This window comes from Tinamus guttatus, unplaced genomic scaffold (assembly GCF_059628265.1).
Source record: "Tinamus guttatus ecotype Peru unplaced genomic scaffold, ASM5962826v1 Tinamus_guttatus_pri_ptg001523l, whole genome shotgun sequence".
NCBI classification, from domain to species: Eukaryota; Metazoa; Chordata; class Aves; order Tinamiformes; family Tinamidae; genus Tinamus; species Tinamus guttatus.
The window spans coordinates 1-18,471 of NW_028290057.1; the positions used below are offsets into that span (position 1 = coordinate 1).

Sequence of the window (18,471 nt, forward strand, 5' to 3'; positions counted from 1 at the left end):
CTTTCTCTCTTTTTCTCTTTCTTCCCCTCTCTCTCCCCCCCTCCCTCCTCTCTCTCCCCCCCCCTCCTCCCTCTCTCCTCCCCTCTCTCCCCCCTCTCTCCCCCCTCTCTCCCCCCCTCTCTCCGCCCCTCTCTCCGCCCTCTCTCCCCCCTCCCCCTCTCCCCCCCACTCTCTCTCCACCCCCTCCCCTCCCCCCCACTCTCTCTCCCCTCTCTCCCCCCCCCCCTCCCCCCCTCTCCCCCCCCTCCTCCACTCTCTCTCCCCTCTCTCCCCCCCATCCCTCCCCCACTCCCCCCCTCTCCCCCCTCCCCTCCCACTCTCTCCCCCCCCCCTCTCTCCCCACGCTCTCTTTCTCTCTTTCTCTCTTTCTCTCTCTCTGTTATTTCAGTCTGGTACCAAGGTATGGTATGTTGCCCATAATGGCTCAGAAAGCAGTTCAAGCACTAGTGGTCTCAAAATTGCTCTTTGCAGGAAAAAGGCCTTATGGGACTGGAGCTTTATGACAAGGAACTCTTCCAGGTTCTACGTGCATGTTGCTAACAACAACTTGCTGGTGAATATGGTTGGCAAGAAAACCAGAATTCCATGTCCTCTAATAACTGCAAGGGGTTGTTTTCCGTGTGATTCTTTTTATCCATCTCCAAACGTAGGAGATGAAGTAACCTCTTCCTGCTGCTCATTTTTAATACGTAACTCGTGGGGATAAAGTCTTGGAAAGACGGGATACATAACATACCATATTTGGGGTTTTTGATCTAGAATTCACACACACTGGACCATTTATCTGGAAGAATGCTTATGTAAGGACACAGGATATGTATATACTGAGAGCATTTGTGTGTGTGTGCGTGCGTGCACTGAGGACAGAGTTCAGCCTCTTTGAGAGAAATGCTGTCTTTTGTTCTGGAACTGCAGTACTGCCATCTGTGATCCATCATAAAATTGGCTTACTTTTCAGACTGAGAGACTGCCTTTGGAGAAAAATTCTGTACAGCATCCTAAGAACTAAGTGTTTTAATTATAGTATCATCCAAATATTTTTATGATACTGTGCTTTCCTGTGAACCTGCAACTTCAAGAAGTGTGTATAAGCATCTAAATACAGAGGAAGAGAGTGAGGAGAGGAGAAGAGTGAGGGAGAAAGTGGAAGAGCTGGAGGGAGAGAAAGGGGAGGGGAAGAGGAAGGGAGGGAGAATCTTTCCCATCAGCTTCTCCAAGAGAACATCTGAATTATAGTTCCAGAATTAGAGTTTTTTCCAGCACACTGTCGTCATGAATAGGATGTAATATTTCATTTAATTCATCAGCTTGTCTTCTGTACTAGAGCTCTTAAAAGTCTTCATTAGTGAAATGTGGTGGAAATATACAAATTCTATATTTATTCTTTCACAGACAAAGTTTGAATATCAGATGAGTCTCGAACCTGTAAAGCAAACATGCTGCTCACCATTAAACATGACACCTGCAAAGTCCTCAAGAATGAGCCTTGTGGCGCACGCTTCGGCACTGCGATCGCTGCAGTAAAGGATCTCAACCTTGATGGTTATAATGACATTGTATAGGATCACCCTTGGAGGATGACCATCGGGGAGCTGTTTATATTTATCATGGGCATGGCAGCACAATCAGTAAAAAGTACACCCAGGTATGGAATAAAGCTTTGAGGATTGGCAGGTCATATAGGTATATGTAGCACAATCCTCATTTTCCTGTGTCTTTTCAGTACAGGATCAAACTGCTTCACCTGTAAGGACAGCTTATTTCTGAAAGTGTTCTGTTCTTTTAAACTCAGTCTCATTTAACCTCTTTTGACACTAATATTGTTAGAAAATAGATTTCCCTGTGCTAGAAATCTTCTTAAATGTTCTGTTGAGCCAGAAAAGTAAGTATTTTGTAATTCTGAAAATTTATAGTGTGTTTATCACTATGGTAACCCTTTCAGTAGTGCTCTAATGAAAACATAATATATTTAAAGATTTTAAAAAGCCCTGTAAGTGCAAACAAATGTATCTCAAAGATTTTTACAATATTCACAATATACACCACATAAACTTGTTAATGCTTTCACAGCGTATTGCATCAGGTGGAGATGGGGAAAAAGTGAAATTTTTCGGCCAGTCTGTGCATGGAGAAATGGATTTAAATGATGACGGGCTGATTGATGTCACTATCGAGGCCTTGTGGTGTGCTGCCCCTCTTCTGGTATGGTTACTAACATCATCTACCAGGGTAGAAAAATAGTAATTTATTGTATGATACCTGTTAATCATAGAATCATAGAATGCTTAAGGTTGGAAGGGACCTCAGGGAACATCTAGTCCAACGCCCTGCACATGCAGGGTCACCCAGAGCACGTGGCACAGGACTGCGTCCAGGCAGCCCTTGGAGATCTCCAGAGACGGATGATACCGGATTTCATCCTTTGACACTAGTTGTTATTCATAACATTTTAATTTCTCTCTGGAAGAAGTAGTATAAAATTTAATGAATAATAATAACATTTTAGAAACCTTTTGAGTCAGTTATGAAGATCATCTCCTAGATGGTGTTCAAAATAGAGACTTACTCCACCTGTGGCAAAAAGTATAATTGAAAAAAAAAAGGCCTCTTTATTAAATTATATTGCTTATTATCTTCTTAGGAATACCAATGCCAGGTTCAAATGTAAAGAGGTTACTAAGAAAACTCTTATTTTGGCTCCCTACCGAAAAAGTGGAAAATATTAAACTAAACATTCTGGTGAACAGCAAATTATTTATTTTCTTTACAAAAACGCAGGATTTAGATGGTTAATTGAGCAATGTATTACTAAAGGGAGAAGAAAAAAAATACCACAAGGATAAATAAACATTATAATGTGGAATCTCTCTTTCCTAAGTCAGAACTAAAGCTATTTCACCACGCTCTCCCAAGAAAAAGCAATTGCTAAGCCAGCTGATTGCTATTAGCTGTTGTAGTAGTTACCCCTGGAGTTCTACTTCTTGTGGCCTAACATATGAGAAGTGTCACACAAAGTATTAATTCTCTTTTTAAATACATCCTGTTGCGCTGTGTTACACCTCCCTTTGTCCTTCACTCTTTTAGCCAATTGCATTGCCTTTCCCATATATTTTTGCCCTTTTTGAACTCCATCTCCACAAAATTAGTAGGACAGCTCTCAGTGCAGAGAAGAATGCATCAAAGTCTCCATAGGAGCAGGTTTGAAGACCGTAAGATATTTTGGAAGGAAATTCGATGTTACTGAGTCCAGACTTTTAAGGGTTGTGACCCGAGAGTCCTCACAGACAGAAAACATAACTTGAACCTTAATATCTTGACAAAATACTAGGGATTTCATGGTTTAAAGTTCCCTATCCTCAGTTGTGTTGACATTCACAAACTTTTTTTTCTAAAATCATGATGAGGGTAGGTTGTTAATTTATTTTTATGAGAGCTGAGAATTCTTTATAACTAATCAACTCTAGAATGGTAAGAAGCTATTTGCAATAAGACCTTCAAGAGATTTCCCAGGGGGTAAACTGATACTGTTCTGCAAGTTTGCTTGGTTCACCACTGCTTGGTTCAGTGGATATCTGATCTGTAGTAAGTCTTGAGACAAGTAAAAATCATTTCTCTTGCAATTTTGCCAGCTATATGTAATGCTTACAGCAGCTTTTGCTCTTTTACATTGGTAGTTTAATGCCCCTTTAGCATTTTGAGTTTTGAGGCATTAAAAGTAATAAATATTTGGGTTTTTTCCCAAAGTTCTGAACTCTAAACAATATTTTTAGTGGTTGGGGAGAAAGTGCCAATCATGATATTTGGTATCCAGGATGCTTAAAGGTGCCAGAGTCAAGTCAGTGTAGCTTGGCAAGTTACTGTGCTCTAACTGGGAGGTAAAAAGGCTTTTTGCTTAAATCTTTTCATGAAAATTCAAGTTAATGCCTACTGCTTCATATTTGCTATGAATACAGGAATACAAGTGAGTCCGGTGTTCTCATCTGCCAGGGACAGTGTCATCTAAGCAATCCCATCCTGTCCCTGCACTCCTTCCAAATGCTTGGGCAACCGAGCAGGGATGTGCGACAGGGAGCTGATGGAGCTAGAGTAAAGATCACTGCCCCACCTTCACTTGTTATTTTCAAAAGTCAGTTTTTAACTTTGACCAAATCCTCTCTGTGGTCACCATGCAGCAGCATCAAACATTCATCCCTTTAAGTTAAGGAGATGATTGGAGCAAGAGCAAGAACTGCTCAAGTGGCTTCAGAAAGCAGCTGGGCTGGGACCTGCGTATTGCTGCCACAGCTCTCATGGCAGGCAGCTGCTTTTCTGCTGATTTAACAGTCTGGAATAGTCCATATTGAGTTCAGACTAGGAGCTGAGCCAGCGCAAAGTAACACGGTGTGGCCAGTGTGGTGAAGGGCAAAGGGGAGCTTAAGCAATATAAACTGCTAGAGAATCTCTAGCTTGTTTATCTGCGCATCACCTAGGAGCCACATGCTGTCATCCATGGGCAGTAACATCTTCCTTGGTAGCTCCTATGGAGAAGGGGTCTGAAATGGAGCTTTCTGAAATGTCAAAGTGTCTTCTGAAACACAACTGGCTCTGTAATTACCTAAACACTTTTTTTGAAGATCTTTCCTTTCATCTGGTATCCATTCTGTAAAAAGTACAACACTGGAGAGAAACCCTGTGACCATTTTCTTTTAATATATAGTTTCTGGTACTATGTATAGACTGTGTCATTAATTGACTGTCTACATTACCAGATCAGTATTTTAATGTCCAGTATTACACATTTTATAAGTTCAGCTTTTAAAGTTACAAATGTAGCTACTGTTACTTTCATGGGATTCTTTCCCTTTTTGTGTTTTTGTTAAGGTCTCGTGATGTGGCTGAAGTAAATGCTACAATGCAGTTTTCACCCAAAAGTATCAATATTCAACAGCAAAACTGTGAGATAAATAAAAGAAAAACCATATGCATAAATGCCACAATTTGTTTTAAAGCCAGACTAAAATCTAAGGAAGATCCATTTGAATACCGTAAGTAGACAAGCACCAAGTGTGGAAGGTTTTCATATATGATTGGTACGCTGATAGTATTTTACTTCTCAAAAAATAGATTATAATTCTTTATTAAATTCAGTATTCAAAATGGTTTGCAATAGTGACAAAAAAAAAAGTATGGAAGTAAATTTGGTCATAATCCTGATCTGAATTTACTTTACAGGTCTACAGTATTGGATTACTCTCGACTCACAGAGACAAATACCTCGAAGTTTGTTCATAGAGAGCCATGAGAGGAAAATGAAAAAAAATATTACCATCAAAGGGTCAGATTGTATTAAACATAACTTCTACATGTTGGCAAGTAAATCATTTAAAGTGCCTATGTTTTTCTCAGGTTGATATTGTAATAGGCCTTTAATATATTGTAATAATTATAAACTGGATGAAAATTCTGCATCTAGAATTACATAAAATTCATTTATTATTTACGCTTTATGTATTTGTTTATGTGTATAGTTATAAAGTAATTATTTATATGTAAAGACCATTTACTATTGTCTCTGCTGTGTATCTGTCTTTAGAAAGAGTGTAGCACATTTAGGTGAATCCTGCAGCCGTAGTTGTTAATAGTTGAGGTGCATTGGGTCCTCAGCAGGAGCAAGAGGGCTGAAAGGCATATTGGTGCGAATGCAAGTAGGAAAACCATGAATCAAAAATACTCACAGATTAGGTTTGGGATAAATAATACACTGTAAAATAAGAGTGTAATTAATGGCCATAGGTATGAAATTGTCCAAATTATAACCAATGTAAAGACTGAACAGAGATGTATATTATAAGCTACCTACATTTAAAACATTAGCAGTTTCATAATTCTGGCCAAATTCAATACTAATGAGATGTTAAACCCATATTGAATATGCAATATGTTTCCTAATTTTAATTTCACAAAAGATTATACTGCTTCTGTTCATCCTACTTAGCTTTGAAGCACAATACAAAAAGGTCAAGATGACATTTCTGAGACATTCTTAAATAAATCTGCGTTGGAAATGTTTGTACTATGTGACATTTTTATGATGAGATGAGGCACACAAAAACTTTAGTAGGTATTTATAAGGTTTGGCTTACACACTGAATGCTTTGTCACTGTTTACAGGCTTTTGAATGTGTAGTAAGGATGGCAGCAGCATGACTGGAAATATTTTCAGCATTTTATGGCTTTTGGGGGTTTTGGGGGGGTTTTGGGGTTTTTTTTTTCTTTCTTTCTTTTTAGGTTTGTTTTGTTTTTTCAATCCTCCTCAGTCACTAAAACATTAAAGTAAATGTCCATAACACTAATCTCATTTTCTAATAACACTAATCTCACTTTCTTTATTTTCTAGGACAAGCCTGACTTTCAAGACTCTGTAAAGGTTTTGCTGGAATTCAATTTATCTGATCCGGAGGTTGGACCTGTACTTGATAGCAACTTGCCAAACTCAGTATCTGAATATGTAAGTCAGTAAGAGTCTGCATTAATACTGTAAGCATTTAGGGTAAAATTCATAGTCCACATGAAGTCTGAAAGTATCTGTCCAAGAGAAGTTTCCTCCAAACAAATCTCCGGGAGTAAGAAGAACAATTCAGTAAGCCTGAGGGAACCGACACTGGGTTTTAAAGCTATTCAAAGGCAACAGAAGATAAAAGAGAGTACAAGCAAATTTATTGTCTCTTTTACATGGATAGAACAGGGGAATGTTAGTCACATACTTTGGGTGATGCTAGACATCATTCATACTTTTATTATCGACTCTTTTTGCAATATATAAGGGAATGAGTAGTAAGGCTATGTTATATCTGCAAACTTTACTGGCACTGATTAATATGAAACCACTTCTGTGACTGTCAGAGAGAAGACTTTATTATATAAAACAAGGTAATGAATTAAATGTGAATATTTAATTTTCATAATAAATGTAATAAAACTGAGAAAATACTATTGTTGCAGATTCCTTTCACAAAAGATTGTGGAGCCAAGAACAAATGCATTTCAGATCTTGTTCTGAATGTAAAGTCAAGCATAGCTGGAGACAGGTAATTACACTGAATTTGATAGATCACTTAATATCTATACAAAACTTCTATGTAAATTACAAATTCTGTGCTCCAGTAAGATAACACTGTTGCATTGTTTCCAAATCAGAAAGCAGATTTGAAGTTAAGATTTCCAACAAACTTATTTTATTTTACAGCTCTTCTCCATTCATTGTGAAGTCACGCAATGATAAGTTCTCCATCCAACTCTCTGTCAAAAACAAAAAAGACAGTGCCTATAATACTAGAGTTTTGGTTTCGTATTCTCCAAATATTATTTTTGCTGGAATTGAGGTAGGAAATTTTCACTTTTATCTTTCTCATAATCTTATAATCAGTAATCTCCTAATCAGTAAGGCCTGAATTTTACTGCTCTGGCATCCTCTCAGTCAATTGGCACAACTGGCATTGGGAGTGCCATCCTAATTTGCACATCTAGGGTAGTGTATTTATTTTGTCCTGAGTGCACTGTGGCTGCTCCTTCCTTAACAACAGACACAATTTTATGACATTAGGACAGAGAGTGTCTGCATCTAAGAGATGAATATAAAAATCACAAATCCTTTCTGTAGAATCAGAAATGACTCATTATTCATCAGCACACTTTCTGAGCTCCTCAAAATTCTCCTTTTTCACATGTATGTAAAAAACACTGCCTTGGAAAGGTAGCTGTGGCTCAGAGATGCAGAGCATCCTTACCTCAGAGAGCATTTCCAAAGAAGCTGTTTTTCTGCCTATGTTCACTGAAGAGCCTGACTCATTATATAGGCCAAGAATTCACCCTAGCTCAGGTGGTAAACATCTGAGAAGTTTGCTTTCAGTCAGCAGTCCTCATGTTGCCTGAGGAATATTATGAGAAACCAAGAATCCATAGCACTGTTGATGACCCTGTGGCCATAATTTATGAAGCATGTATGTCATTTTTTTCACATACTAGGTATGCAGTTTCCAAAATTACTAATAAATACTGTGTATTCATACATATGTTGATCTGTTTGACCCTAAGAATAATTAACATGATGTCCAGTTTATTTATAATAAATGCCTACATTCCAAACAATTTCACTGGAGGGGAATAATGGCTACTAACTGATGTAGGTGTCTGTGTGTTGAAATTGTTTGCAGGTGCTATGGCACCTATTTTAGTTCCATTTCAGCTAAGACTTTGATTTTTACAGTGTTTTGATGATGAAAAGTGGCAGTGATAAACTGTTGATGGTTTCTTTTCTTGGTCAAGTGATGGTCAAAAAAATGATTTCACTTTCCTCTCCATTTAGGACGTTCAGAAAGATAGTTGCGAGTCCAATCACAACATCACCTGTAAAGTGGGATATCCGTTTCTAAAACCTGCACAAGAGGTAAAATGTTCTCATGCAAGGAAGGTTTCTTTGCTCTATGTTGTTCTAAGATCAGGACAAGCCATACTGGCCTTACTTATAATGAGTAGGGATTTTTTGTGAGACTCAATATTCATGTATTTACACTGTAAGAAGTTTTGTTCAGTATTCTAGGCATTTTGTTGTACGCTGTGTGTGAAATTCCAGCAGCCTTTTCTAGGTGGCTCATCTGCACTGTAGTCAGCAGGCTTTGGCATTTAGCTCCTTTGGGTATTGAAGAAAAAAGTACTTTTGGTTTGTTTTAAGAAACTGCTTATTAAGAATCATTTAAATATGTATTTCTAATACAGTGTGCAAGAAGTTTTATTGAGACTTCTCAGTTTTGATAATATGAGGCTATTGTTTATTAAAGTGGTGACTATTAGACTTCTTTCTTGTCTGGGACAAAATCAAAAAAGTTGATTCCTTCATGAAAAGGATCAAAATGTGACTAAGTATACCATAGAGACAAGTAACAGAATATAGTTCATTTTTCCTTATGTCAAACCTTACCAGTGTGCTTTTATTTCATTGATTGCCTTTAAAAATGGGCTATTTATTTCTTCAAACAGATTTCCTTCAAAATATCGTTCCAATTCAATGCATCTTATCTACTGGAAAATGCTACTATTCATGTGTATGCAACAAGGTTAGTGGCAGTTGTTGCTTTTTATCTTGTGGTTTTGTTTTGTTTTGTTTTTAAGAGAATTCTGCAACTTTGTGTTTTATAGCAAAATGCTATAGGAATTTTATAGAAATTAAGTAACCTGTAGAGTGGTCAGCTTTAAAGATGTACTGAAGGAAGAGTAAGAAGCAATGGGTCAAGTAGAACGTCTCTAGAGATTCACAGTAGAATGTAGTGGGTCAAATAGCTGTCTGTCTCTAGAGCCTGTGAGTCACAAATGAGTCAGAATCCATAGAAGCTAAAACAGCTTCTGAAAAGTTTTTATCACTTACAAGATTACCTTGGATTTTAGCATAAATTGCCGTTCACGCTGTGGACAGGCTCAGCCCTTAAACAGTGGCAGCATTGTGGAAGTTTGCCTTGATACAGCGGGGATGGGTCAATGGACCTTGCTTGTCCTCTGTGTTTGCTGTCCCTGGTAAATGCAGGATTGGTGTGAGAGCAGTGGCTGGGACGTGATCCAAGTTCATTCCGTCAGCTGCAGTCTGTATCCTCTTTTTAACAGAGATATGCCTCTGAGCTGGGCTCATGCAGGACTTATCCTTTTAGTTACTGGAAGTAGCATTTTGAATTTATTTTTAGTAGCTAATAATTAACGGGAAGTGTCCAGTGTGTTTTTACACCTAAATCTGTAAGTATTGCAGTCTCTCTAGTAGTCCTGTTCTATGGCAGATGAGGACTACAATCTGATCGCAATGGTGCATGTTTTGTTTCAGTGACAGTGAAGAACCACCTGAGACCTTGGCAGATAACAGAGGACACGTTACAATTCCAGTGAAATATGAAGTGGGATTAATATTTGTGAGGTACTCATGCTTCTCCATGCTTCTAATTTGCTACCTTATTAAATAGCAGGTGTTCAAAGAATATGTAATATTGTTTTCTTGTTGAGCTGTGCCTGATTAAGTGTCTACAAATGACAGCTTCCAGCCTATTGAATAGGAAGCACAGGCTTAATTGAAAACAGCAGTTATATGAAATAATGGAGCAGTCACTGTCTCTCTCAGACTCCTTATCTATTTAAATTATATCTGTTGTCTGAAAGTACAATAATAGCTGTTGTTGGCTCTGGTACTTTGCTCCATGCATTCAGAAGCATTTTAGGCACATAAGAAAGCCCACTTCCACCTTACTGCTAGCCAGGAATTATTATCACTGTGGTAATGCATAGCATAGTGTTTTTTTTCCCAGCTTCAAAAATTATCCTTAATTTTAGTTTCTTACAGGGTTTTTATCAGCTCAAATAAAATTTTTAATGCAGATCTTGCAGTATGCTTTATTTTCAAAAAATAAGTGAAATGCAGTTGAATTCTGTCTGAATTCTGTGAAAAACAGGTGTAGTATGTGTAAATAATGTCTTAGAATACAGTGCATGGTGTAGAAGTGTGATTAATTAAGTCAAATACATTTTGGGAAATTTTGGGAAATACATCGCTTGTCCCTTATGGGACAAGATTGAGCTTAGTTATTTTTGCTCTGCTTTTTCTTTGTTCCCTCCTTCTTTTCCCTAAAAACTGCCCATTTCACGTGGCAGTATTTAAAATAAGGAATGACACAGCTAGAATAAGGATGGTATGATCCACCCTGATCCATCGTTTTCTGGAGCAATATTTTCCTATTTCTAGTTTTAACTGAAAATATATGAAAAATACAGTATAGTTTAAAAGTGGCACTACTCAGAAAATGGGTGAATTTTACTTTAGTGACAAAACTGGCCCTGGAGGATTAATAAAACAATAAAAAGATCTATATAATTAACGAGTAGATTTTGTGCCTGTTGATTGTTTGTTTTTTAACCTGCAGTGTTTCCAAAGAGCATCATGTTATAATTGCTGCAAATGATACTGTCCCTACTGCTATTAACACAACTGAGAACATTGGGGATGAAGTTACTCTACATTATAGGGTAAGAAACAACTAAATTTTTAATGGTATGGACACTGACTTCTAATCTTTTTATTTCACTTAATGTACTAACCTATTACTTAAGTAATAGGTGCTTAAGTAATACTTAAGTAATACTCAAGTAGCAGGTACTCAAGTAATAGGTTATGCAATATGTTAATCCTTCTATATAAGCATTTTGTGCTTAAGTCTTTTTTTTGCTGTCTTGCTTAGGAATAGGACAGGTCACAGGTTCTCAGTATGGTCTGTTTTCTGTGGTATAACTCCAGAATTTTATAGGAGCTGCTTTCAGCAGGGGAAAGAAAACGTGCTAATAAATTACTACCTGACCTATATTCATTACAGTTTAGAACAGATGTTTTCAAAAATTCATTATGATTTGGAACAGATATTTTCAAAAACCTATCAGATTTTAAAAAGAGAAATAAAATGCTTTAGGAAAGTGGTTTTCCTAATTGATATAAAATTGTAAGCTAAAATAATTTGGAATGGAAAATATATTTGGTGGACTAGAAGCCCTGTTGCAAGGGGTAATAGCGTTGAACTTGGTTATTTCAAAAGCCTCCCTGTTTCCCAAAGCCAAACAAGGATCCAATATACAAAGAATAGAAGTCTCTGTAATAAACTTTCTGTCTATTAAACATGAGATGGAAAGGTCCAGCTCTATATAGTAATGTCAAAAGTTTTATTATATATTTTAACTCCTCCTATAATTTTTACTTAGTTTCTCTTTTTAGTTTAAGAATCTAAATCCAGTAATCCCAAGACTTTTGGTGGATATTCATCCGATTTCTACATTTTTCCTTTCCGAATATAAGAGGGGGCTGTTGGACTGCAGAGTATATCATTTAGGATCTAGTAAGGGTAACTTATCTCTACAAGTATCTTAGTAATAAGATGTCAGAAGGAAGGAAAAAAAAGTGGAGGAGTATTTTTCTTAAGATTTATTGAACTTATCAGCTTATAAGACAAGATCAGCAACTTGCCTGCCACCAGTCAGCACTGATACCACCAATCCACTGATATATTTCCTCCATTCTCTGCCACAGAAGACCTACTCAGAAGGACCTTCAGTGCTGTGGCCTGGGGAATGTGCCTCTTGTCAGGGAAAAGAGGGGGAAAGGAGGGGATGTGCAGGAAGGATGCTGCCTAAGTACACTTGAAGTTGAACCAAAAGGATATTAGCTTAGCTAGAAGTTCCAGATTGTAAATAAATACAGTAAACAAGATGTAAAGAAGGAATTGATGTCAAAATACCCCTTCCCACCTGTTCTCTTAGTTTCCTTGAATATAACATTTTATTACAAAGACTACAAGAGAATGAGTCTGCTAATTCATAACAGACTACTCTTGGGGAAAAGATAATAGTGTTCATCATGCTCACTTTGGCATGACTGATGATGGAGAAGAAGGGAAAAAAAAAACAAAAGAAGAAAAAACACCACAGAAAATTAAAACCCACAATTTTATAACAATAAAATAAGGAAAGTACTAAACCTCCAAAGTATATTTTTCTTGTTTCTTACAGATTGAAAAAGGTGAACACTTTCCAATGCCAAACCTCACACTGCAGATCTTATTTCCCAATGAAACATCAGTCAAGAACCCACTTCTCTATCTTACTGCATTGTCAACTTCCAGTGTAAGCCAGGAATTTGTTTTCACTATTTGTGTTTTAAATTTGGAACATTTTTTGTTTGTTGCAAGTAACTGAAAAATGCAAGTGCTTGGATTTATGCATAGCTTCAAGGTTAGTCTTGATTTTATTCCAAAAGGCAAGCAGCTGGTATTTTAATAAAAGTAAAGGTGTGCCTAGGAAGACAGAAACAAAGTTTGTCAAAAGGAAACAAGGAAATTTAAAAGAGCACTGAATGCTAATTTGAAGATAATGAGATTAATGATATATATATATTCAGTGACAATGCCTGGGATATCAGAGATATAAGTTTTTTGCTGTGTTTTGCCTACTGAGCCAGCGATACCTCCTTTATTAGCCATTCTTTAGCCTCCTATTAGTCTCCTTTATTAGCCAGAGACTCCTTTAGTTCTGCTATTTAAAACTAGAACACTTATCTTGATTCGGCAGCTCTTGCTGGTTCATGTAGCAGTCATCTTGGAGGAAGCTCGTATTTGCTTCTACAGTCAGTGTTTAAGTAGCTGGGCAGAGCATAGCTTAAATTATCTCATCTTCAGCTAGTAAAAAACAGTGCTCCAATAGCTATGCCATCTGAATTTGCTCTTCTCTGTCACAGTATGCAGTTTTATTGCATGTAACTACTTAGTACACTTAGTAAATATTAATGTTAGCTTGCTTACAGTGTCACAGATGAGTGATGCACTTCACTCAGAAAAGAGAAGAGGCAGTATGTCTTATTGAGATAAGATAGTGATTTAACAAAGTTGGATGGCAAATTAAACAGTGATTTAACAAGATTTGACGTCAAGGCACACTCATTTATTTACTACATGAAGGGCAGGATCAGACCAAAGTGTCAAGGAGACCCTCTCATTCATGAAGTTCAAACTGGACCTCCTTGCTTTACAAGCTCCTCCTCAGAGGAGTCTGTCTGCAGCTGGATTCAATCTTAGTCCCAGACTTGGTCAACAGTTTATGTCTAAAGGATTATGTGCACAATCAATCAGAAATGCAATTCAGCAAAGTATGCACAGTTCCAGCATGCCTTTAGTCACTTACTGAGCATCTGTCAAGGCTAAAGAGTTTCATAGTCTTGAGAGGCATCTCTACTCAAGAAGCAAGGAGAGCTCAATTGGAGGCAGTTCTGGCTGCCTCCTATTTATGGGGTGAGAGGGTTGACTCATAGTCATATTTTCGTACCAGCAGCATGGGGGTGGCTACATCCTTAGTTTACGTGCTGTTTAGGGATTTGGAATAATGGTGAAAGAGCACACTGTCATGCACAGCTTTTAAACTCTACAGGAAAAAAGGGAAGGTTTTTTGTTTGTTTGTTTGTGTGGTGTTTTTTTTAAGACTTGATATTTAGGTAATAAAAATAATATTTCTATTTTTTATAACAGAATGCTTTCTGCCAAACTAGCCACTCTATAGACCCTTTAAAGATCAGCCCTAGGAGACCATTTGTGTTGCAAAAAATAAAAGAGCCTATGAAAGATACAATTATGGTAAGCCTGCCTAAAGTGTATATATTTCTTATAGATATTAACCCAGATCTTCTGAGCAGGATATTTCTGCAGTAAATGTATAAAGATATCTCTCAAAACTGCATGGAAACCGACTTCATTTGTCTTAGTGCCCTGAAAAGGTATCCTTACAGAGCACTGACTATATATTTTTTTTATTATTTCTGGCTACAGAACTGTGTGTGGAATGGGATTCTGATTTTTAGTCCATGTGTAAATCATGGTAGCACATTTGATAGCTGGATAAATCTTCACCTTCTGTATTTCTGTTGTGATTAATAACAGTATTTTAAAGGCTTCTCATCTCTCTCGCGCTCATTTTTTTTTTTTAAGTCACCCAGTTAAAAAAATGCTTTTAAATGCTACCATTATGGTCTGACAGATTTTCTAGACAACTGGTAGAAATGTAACCAGTGACCCCAACTGGAAAGGACTGGCCTGTCACATTTAACACAAACTAATACAGATTTGCTAAGTGTAGTTTTGCTGACAACTGTTGTGTTGGTAGTTCAGGGGGGAAATCATCATATTTGACATAGCTGTACAAGCTGAATTTGGTGCCTATGAAGCTATTCCAGGAGATACAGCTGTTCTGGCAGAAAAAAAGCTTTGCTTGGGGTGGGTAGGCTGTGTCTCCCTTATGGACCTCTACTTGTGGCCTTATGTTGTAAAAACTGAGACCTTTCTACCACTACCATACCAATAGGATGAATATCAGAACTTGTTTAATTACTGCAGTTTTCGTCTAAAAAGCCCCAGTAATTTCATATTGACATCACATCATTTCAATTATTGCTTCCTAGTGTATTTACATGTTTTTATTTTAGTAATATAAAAAATCTTTTGCTATTAATTAATGCTGGTACATTTTAAACAGGACTGTGATACATTCAGCTGTGCATTTATAAACTGCGCCCTGGTCCCATCTGACATTACTCAAGTGAATGTTTCATTCAGAGTATGGAAATCTACCATCATAAAAGTAAGTAAATACCATTTCCATCTATAATACTCTTGGGTTTGAAAAGAATTAAGACATCATAATGTCTTTTTGAAATTATATCTTTCATCATCTTAGATATAAATAGTCCTCTAATACTTGAAATTGTTTCTCTTGCTGTTTTATAAATTATTTTGCATGCCCTTTGTTATCTTTAAAGTAGGTACCTAGAACTTATCAGGACGTTCAAAACACCTATTAGAAAAAGCAAGCCTCACATGTTCCGTAATGCTGTTGTTGTTATTATTATTATTGTTATTAGTTACTCATCCAAAATCTCAAATTCATCAGAAGTAAGGGGTGATGGTGATTTAAAAAGGATTTATCATCTAAGAGAGCAGGCAGAGGAAAGCAAGGGGACCTCAGAGTCCAGTTCAGTGTTGTCTGACGGATCTGATAATCACGAGGCTGCTGTCTGTTTTGCTCAGTGGATGACTCAAAATGACACCAAATTTTTGTCTTTGGCTTTTTCTGACAATAACAGGACAGGAGGGGAACCTCCACACTGCAGGCTTTTTGAGAAGCCCATCTCTATGGTCAAAGGAGTCAAAATTAGTCAGTGTTTCTCTGACATCTCTCATCTTTGCACTTTTAAAATGCTATTGCTGTCTAGTAGCATGTGCTGCTAAAAGTGCTGCATAGGAGAACCTTCACTGACCCTTATGCACACACATTTTTCGGCAGCAGCAGCAGGAGTTCTCCCAGGTTTAATTTTAGGCTTCTTATTTCAGTCCCAGTAGTTGAGCTCTTGCTGAGGCATTGCTGAGGATTCTGGACCATGTCCTGATGGGCCAGAGCTCCCTGTATGCTGCTTCTTTGTGTGTCTGTTCTTGAAAATGGAGTTCAGCATCATGTGCAGGATCCATGTACTGTTTAAGCACTCTTCTAGTTTTGACAGTAAAATAAATTACTGTTCTGTCCAATTTTATTCAACAGTGGCAACAAGCTGTCCCTTTCCCCCATTCCAGCATAATGCGTCCATCACAACTTTTTTCTTTATCCTTCAGATTTCCTTCACCCTTAGTATTTCTACATAGCTATCTGCTTTAAAATATCGAGTATAAACCACAGACATTTCTCTTTTCTTCCAGGCAAGTATTCACAGCTTAACCCTTGTTGTAAAAGCATTACTTAGAAGTGAAAACTCATCACTCATTTTGAGAAATGACCATCAAAAACTAGAGGTAAACAAATGCTAATTCTTAGATTTATTCTTCACAGGCTTTATGCTACTGAATCATTCATTATCATTGATTGCTAGGGGAGTGATGATTGCTATAAGCTGTAAATTATCTAAATTATCTGTCGGATTCCAAGTATTCCTTTTTTCAATTTAGTTTAGTTTAGTATCTACACACTTTTTATATTAATTTAGTTTGTTTAGAGGCTTTGCTAATCACTGTCATCTCTTAGGAGGCAGGCATTGAGTGATAAAGAGTATCAAAAAAAAAAAACCCTCTGTAACATGCACTTCTAATGCTCATATTTTAGGTACTCTTCCCTCAATCCTTTATATAAATAGTTGCTTACTTGCAGAGGGGCCAATATTCATTAAATTAATATAATTGTGAGCTATATAAGTACAAAGTTTGATATTGGAGAATTTTTTCTTAATTTAAAATGAAATGGTACTTTGGAAAATCTGTGCCTAGTGATAAACGTTAAAGTTCTATTGACACTTTAAAAGGAAATAATATATATATATATATATATTTTTTAACACTGTGCAGACCATGATTAAGATTTCTAAAGAGCTCCAACCAGGTACCGTCCCGTTATGGGTTATCCTCCTGAGTGTCTTTGCTGGACTCCTGATACTTGCGCTGCTGATATTTGCTTTATGGAAGGTAAGTTGCATGCTCTTGTCTTCATGAAAAAAAAGAATATGTTTAAATACTCTTCCTTATTCTTCCTGTATCTAGAATTTCACAACTACTATTACCTATTAATGAAATGACATCTTCTAAAAATAGTAAATAAAAGTGCATTTTTCTCAATTGCAATATGCAGTGCTCTCCATTTGGCATCTGTTAGGATGCTTTGCTGTCAGCATGTTATGAATAGACAAATGTAAACAGGTTTTAGTGCTCCATCGATTTTTGTTTTAACGTGAGTTATGACATTTGTTAACCTGGCCATTACATATGGCCACAAGTGGGCAGTCTTCTCCTAGCTAAATACACAGTTAATGCTAAAACACAGTTAGGTTACATCTTACAAATTTCAATATGCATAGTCTCCTGAAAACTTTGACAACTATAAAATGAAGTATTATTTATTCAACTGAGTATCAACTCTAATGAAGCTTGTTAGTCTTTGACATTTTATGAGAATTACAATGGTTCAGCAATCACTCACTGTATATAAACTGTACTCAATTTCCTGCTCTCGTGAGATGTCCCGTTAGTTTTTCCGTTCCATTGTTGTACTTCACAGATAAAGAATAAAATGACTTGTTGCTTTATGGATAAACATTAACATAGCAATAAGAATGTGTATGGACCTCCAGTGTATGAATGCTACCTATATGTACGAAGTTGTATGCTTTCAGTATCCTATTTACTGAGTACTACTTTCTCTTCTTTAGGCTGGATTTTTCAAAAGACCACTTAAGAAGAAAATGAAGAAATGAAGAAAAAAAATTCTTTCTCAGGTCTGCCACAAATATGTGACTCTAAAATTACAAACTCAAATATACATTCGGTGTTCGCAATGTTGTCTAAACTCCAGCGCGTTAAAAAGAGAAAGAAGGAAAAAAGCCAACAAAAAATTGGACAACTCCAAGCAAAAAAATTTAACATCCAGGTGATTGATGCAAAGAAAGAGGAAACAGCCTTGATGGTATTTTGTGATACTCAAGGACATAACTTTGTTACTCGTTTTAAGAGAGTAACTCAGTTCAAAGATTCTGAAGTTTTTTTAATGGGGATAAAAATGTCTATTCATGTTTTTATATGTATATACATATAAGTTAAATCACTTTTCATCCCAGCTCATGTGTCAAACCTGTTTGTATGCAGCAATGCAATCTCTTTAACACATTTCATGATTTGCAAAAGGAAAAAAACCCATATTCAGAATTTTCATCTTGCCAATTTCTTGAAGCAGAAAGTTCAAACTTTGAGAATGCATCAAATGTTGTATGAATGATGTATTGTTGCAATGATAATTCATAAAATAGAACTACCTGCAGGATTGTGCATGGAAAAATACTGAAATTCTGTAGACTTCTTTGTGCTCATTTTAGTGTGTCCATCTGTACCCAGGATACCTCAAGAA

At 36.8% G+C, this 18,471-nt stretch overlaps 1 protein-coding gene across 1 annotated transcript; it reads left to right on the forward strand.

Annotated features, from left to right (window-relative positions):
* Positions 1-1,335: 1,335 nt before the first annotated feature.
* LOC104578415 (integrin alpha-1) lies at positions 1,336-17,925 on the forward strand. The gene is given in 19 exon segments (XM_088539247.1): positions 1,336-1,447; positions 1,450-1,554; positions 1,557-1,645; positions 2,071-2,207; positions 4,861-5,024; positions 5,212-5,348; positions 6,377-6,487; positions 6,982-7,067; positions 7,226-7,361; positions 8,345-8,425; positions 9,016-9,092; positions 9,845-9,934; positions 10,932-11,034; positions 12,562-12,675; positions 14,070-14,174; positions 15,070-15,174; positions 16,284-16,376; positions 16,923-17,039; positions 17,780-17,925. Coding segments are annotated over 19 exon segments (1,992 nt in total). The 5' UTR covers positions 1,336-1,350; the 3' UTR covers positions 17,825-17,925.
* Positions 17,926-18,471: the final 546 nt, after the last annotated feature.